We start from the raw sequence: 4,920 nt of genomic DNA, 5'->3' as shown, positions 1-4,920 counted from the left end.
GCCCGCGCCCTTCGCCCCGCCCCGCCCCGCCCCGGCCCGGCGAGGCGAGCGAGCGCGCGTGTGGCTCTCCACACTCTCTCCTCTCATCCATGACTTGGTGAGTGAGTGTGGCTTCCATATTTAAGCTAGCTCTACTCCACAAGAGCTAGCAATATGATGCTATTGGTTCCACCTATCCCTTTGCCATCCACTTATATGGGCTTTTGAGATTTTCCTGGAATTATTAGAAATTCTTAATTGGGCCAAGCCCATAAATCCTAACAGCAGCTTCTATTTCCTTTTTCTTTACTTCACCCCACCTGGTTATATAGTCACAGCAACATCTTGTATTTACCATGGATTTTCCTTCAAAACGAACTCATTTACTTTGTCATGCTAAGCAGTTGCTTTACACAGAATAGCAAGCAGCAATGTACATCGTGGAAGGCCGGTCGCCGTGGTCATGAAATGGCGAGGAGACTAAAACTGCTATTGGGATGGTCTCAACAGGCTACCTGACGCCGACAAGCCTCTCACAGCAACCCTCACCGCACCAACAGCGCCAAGCAGCCATTTCTCGGGGGTCAGCCCACTAAAATCGTGCTTTGCACCCATGTCAAGGTGAACCCAGATATGAAAGGCCACCTGCGTAGGTATGAAGTCAGTCGGGAAAAAAAAAATCCCCATGATGGTTGTACAAGAGCGGAATATCTGACTGATAGCAAACTGCAAATCTATTCTGTTCCGTAGTTTAGAGCTTCATAGCACACAAACATAGCAATTGTGTAGTGATTGTTTAATGCATTTGAGAGACAGTTTCTTTCAGGGAAGACCTGAGAAAGATGTAAGCGAACCTTGCCCGAAGCATCTCGGATAGGAGATACATGTAGATGATCACAGAATGAACTTCCATCTTTCCTGATACAAAGTAGAGGCAACAAAACTTCTGTCAAGTTCCTTGCATAACCTCATAAAGCTGGTAGCTACAAGTACAAACACGCAGCAACGCACCTGTAACTCAGTAGATCCACCGTGCATGCCTGCTCAGAACAAATATGCTGATTTATCTGTACGTCCAATTTTGAATATAAATTTTAAAAGGTAAGCTATATTATGGAGAATGTGGTCATACAAGCTATATAATCCTGGCCCGCACCTCCTCTAAAACCTCCAAGCTAGTGCCTGGCCCATTTAAGACTTTGCAGTTACAGCCCAATATTTCTTCTCTTGAGTAACCTGAAGAAGTTAAAGTTTAAGAGCAATATAAGTTCTGCCTGTAAGAAAAAAAATGATTTCCTAGTGAAATATAATGCACAGCCACCGAGTAATGGACCCCATGTCAAGTTGGCAACATAGGCAAGCTTTAACCAAAATAAACATCACCCAAAAGAACCACAACTACTAGCATGCACAACTACCAAAGAAAGAAATGTATTGTCTCTAAACAACTTATATTAAAACTGTGTTCACTTGTACAAGAAAAGTGCATTAATAAGTATGTCACCTCAATAGCATCACCAAAAACAGGTCTTAACTTCTATTTTTACATCATTTCTGAAAGGGCCTCAAGTTGGTTAGATGGCTCTAGTAGCACTCCTTAGGTTCTTGTGTTCGACTTTCCATGAGAGCAAATTTCAGTCTGAGGTTTAAAAGGTCCTCTCATCTATCCTACGTCAAAGCACATATTTAAGGTTCAGTCCTAGTCATGGTCGTTCTCGCATGTACTATGGTGTCGCTTTATATTGGGCAGACAGGGGTTTGGAGGTTTTCTCAACCTGCTTGAGAAGGTCTTGTTCTTAGCAAAATGCTCGAGGTTGTCTTATTTTTGTGAAAAAATTGAAAATGTAGCGCATACCCCTGTCCTAAATAAAAAAAGCCAGGATGCTGTCTGTTGCAGTGGGTGAAAAATTGCTCTCTTTTTTCACATGACAATCCCAAAACACATGAGTTTTATGTATGCATGCACCAAGTATATACAATCAGTTTGATTAACATGAGACAGTGAAAACAATATATTGAAAATATAACAGTAATATATTGGAAGTTGCACATATTACATACTGCTAGAATGCGTACTCTGGTACTAACAGTCAAAAACAATTACCTGTTAATGATGTAAAAGCATCACTAGCATAAATAATTGGCATGTTAGGCAAGCGGGAGTCAGTCCTGTGATCAGTTCAAAATGATCAGTTTAATAATGAAGCACGCATGAATTGGACATACAATGTTTTCAACACAAAAATAAGACGAGACAAGTAGACAACAAAATAATGGACAAAATATGCAAATAACTCACAATACAAAGCTCTGTTTGATTCTACCGAGAGAGAGTTTTAACGACGAACTGAGTGCTGGGATGCCAATCGAGTCACATCTCTTCCTGCTGACCACTAGACCAGTTAGCTTGCTGTAGCTGTTCAGCGCAGAGACAATGCTGTTAGCCGTACTTATTGCCATATCTTTCTCACTATCGCTAGGTACACGTGGTTCCTCGGTCTCCAGCCCTGCAACAGCAAACTAGCAACAAGATATTCACAACTTGGTTCACTTATGTTTTGTTCGATACTTGTGTGTAAGAGTGAAAACATTGAAGTGTTAAGTCAACTATAAACCCCAGCTCAAACTGCCAGTAATGAAGACTCGTAAACTACTGCAGTGTTGGCTAACCATATGTTTTTAGTATGACATGAATTATTACAGGGGGCTTCGGTTTCGGGATGAAGGCCTTTTCTCATGAAAGGGTAAAGATGTAGCCCGAAGGTGATAAGAATAGACGATGAAGCTATAGCCGATGAGCTTCGGCTTGATGTGATGATGAAGACCAATTATGATGATGACCGAAAAGGGACAAAGACTACTCAGTCCTTAATGATTCGTGTTATGTTTATAGATGAATATAAAGGGTATAAATGTACTTTTACTCGGACCGTGTCTCGTGCCTATAAATAGATGAACAGTAACACCATACTATTTACGTTGAATTATAATCTCTCTTTCGCGTCTTCACCTTCGAGCAAGCCGAAAGTATCAATGTAGCATTAATATTGTCAACATTCATATATGTTTTATGAAAGGCAAATATATATGAATTAATAAAATGAAGTTATTGTCTTCATTCTTTTACATTCTCATTCATATATTAAATGGGGATAAGTCTTTCGTGACCTTAGTCTGATAAGCATTATTCCTATATGGAGATAATGCTTTGGAGGACGAATGTCCATAATAATTAATAATTGTGTTGTCTTGTTCTTGATCTTCAGCATTTAAGAACAAGTAACTAACATGCACGCTGTTGAATCTTCATCCTGGAAATCACATAATGTGGTTTGTCCTGATCCCAAAACGTATTAGTTTTTTTTTTCTTTTGGGTTGAACGCATTATGTAAGCACCGCGCAAGGAAAGAGTTATCACATATATGTGTTTGTGCGTGCAACCATGCATAGTTTGCATTGGGTAAAAGGGCAATATAAACGTATAGCCACGATTAACAGACTTTGAACCAAGACCAGATGGAACAAGGGAGTAATCTGACTCTCTTAGTAATCTGCCACTACAGTCTACACCTACTTATTCAGCGGTTTGTCTGTTTATGCCCACAAATGAGATTAGTGCAACTATAATAAATATACGATAGCTGAACTGGTAATTCAACCAACCAAGGAATGTCAAGCTTGGAACGCACTACGTTCAGCTTTAGGAACGAGGAAGGGATTTAATTGAACTCAGATGCAATTAATGCTTGAAACTCTAGGGAAAATCGAGCATGAGTAAGTTATTATCTAGTGCAGCATACTAGCAGTATTACCTCTCTTGTCCATATCGACAAACACCTTGCCCGCGTGGGTGGCGCAGGGGAAATCCTCCGCGACCCTGCTGGCCTCGTCACGGCACGCGGCTAGCAGATGCCCCGTCGTGTGGCACGTCGCCCCGCGCGCGACGGCGGCGGGGGCGATGGGCACCTGGACGGCGAGGAAGTGGAGCAGGGTGCCGTCGCGGGCGTGGAATAGGGGGGCGAGGTGGAGGAGGACCCAGTGCGGGGCGCCGTCGCGGCGGTAGTTGAGGATGGCGGCCTGGTGCGGGCGGTGCGCGCGGACGGCCTCGCGGACGCCGGCGACGGTGGCGCGGTCGGTGGCGGCGCCCTGGAAGAGGCGCGCGTTGCGGCCCAGCACGTCGCGCGGCGCGTAGCCGGTGAGCGCGGCGAGGCCCCGGGAAGCGTACACGATGGGGTGGCCCGGCAGGGCGGGGTCCGTGAGCAGGAAGCTCCCTGGGAGCTCGTCCAGCGTCTCCAGCACCCAGTCCGAGTAGCGCGCCGTCAGGGACGACGCGAAGCGGCCGTGCCCCTGGCCCTGGCCCTGCCCGTGGTCGCCGGCCCCGGAAGTCGCCATCACGCCGCCCGGCGAGGTGAGGCGGCGTGATCGGCGGGAGAGGGGAGCCAGAAGCCCAGAAAAGATCTGCGCCCGGGGGGCAGCGGGGGCTATGGCCTATGGCTGCCAAATTTTTGTCGACGACTTTTTATTTAGGCCCCGTTTGGTTTATTTATTTTTGTGACGGTTCTGTTTGTTTTGTCACGCGTTGGAGTTGGAGCTGCTCAAGCTCATCCTCTGGCGGACGTGGCGATTCGTGCTCTCGAGTACTACCCTTCTGGTTCTTTTCCATCAACAAAAAAAACAAAGCAGTCTCGACTCTCGAGTAGTAAGTAGTACGGGAGCAGCGCTCGAATCTCGAGGTGCCGTCGTGTCGAAGGACAAGTCCAACAAACAATCAGAATTGGAGATCGTCCAATCAACTCGCTGAGCACACAACGTACGGGAGGAACAACGTGCCAGGCGGGTGCCAATAGAGGACGATACGCCGATACCGCGTACTATATAACTACAGTGTTTTTATAACTATAACAGTTTAAATAAATAGCTTTAATTCGAAGCGAACAGTCG

At 45.4% G+C, this 4,920-nt stretch overlaps 1 protein-coding gene across 8 annotated transcripts; it reads right to left on the bottom strand.

Annotated features, from left to right (window-relative positions):
- Positions 1–307: 307 nt before the first annotated feature.
- Positions 308–4,523, bottom strand: LOC100216966 (uncharacterized). 8 transcript variants are annotated; one of them, NM_001366949.1, is made up of 7 exons: positions 3,792–4,400; positions 2,279–2,486; positions 2,084–2,148; positions 1,136–1,215; positions 991–1,046; positions 834–897; positions 308–624 (listed from the first exon to the last, which is right to left on the bottom strand). In NM_001366949.1, exons 1-7 carry the CDS (start codon positions 4,369–4,371, stop codon positions 469–471), a joined length of 1,209 nt encoding a protein of 402 aa, NP_001353878.1. In that variant the 5' UTR covers positions 4,372–4,400; the 3' UTR covers positions 308–468. The 8 variants fall into 8 exon arrangements, 6 of the variants coding, with proteins under 6 accessions (NP_001353878.1, XP_035821585.1, XP_035821588.1 ...); XR_004856889.1 differs by having other exon boundaries at positions 309–624; positions 813–892; positions 3,792–4,523; XM_035965692.1 differs by having other exon boundaries at positions 309–624; positions 813–897; positions 3,792–4,523.
- Positions 4,524–4,920: the final 397 nt, after the last annotated feature.

This window comes from Zea mays, chromosome 3, assembly GCF_902167145.1.
Source record: "Zea mays cultivar B73 chromosome 3, Zm-B73-REFERENCE-NAM-5.0, whole genome shotgun sequence".
Taxonomy (NCBI): Eukaryota; Viridiplantae; Streptophyta; class Magnoliopsida; order Poales; family Poaceae; genus Zea; species Zea mays.
The sequence above is the reverse complement of the archived record's forward strand: the minus strand, read 5'-3'. Positions and strand labels throughout refer to the sequence as shown.

Coding starts and splice junctions, on each gene's coding strand:
- LOC100216966 (XM_035965692.1), bottom strand. CDS start 4,371: ATGGCGACTTCCGGGGCCGGCGACCACGGGCAGGGCCAGGGCCAGGGG. Junction 2,487..3,791: donor TGTCGATATGGACAAGAGAG/GTAATACTGCTA, acceptor TTGCTGTTGCAG/GGCTGGAGACCGAGGAACCA. Junction 1,047..1,135: donor GCTTGGAGGTTTTAGAGGAG/GTGCGGGCCAGG, acceptor TTGGACGTACAG/ATAAATCAGCATATTTGTTC.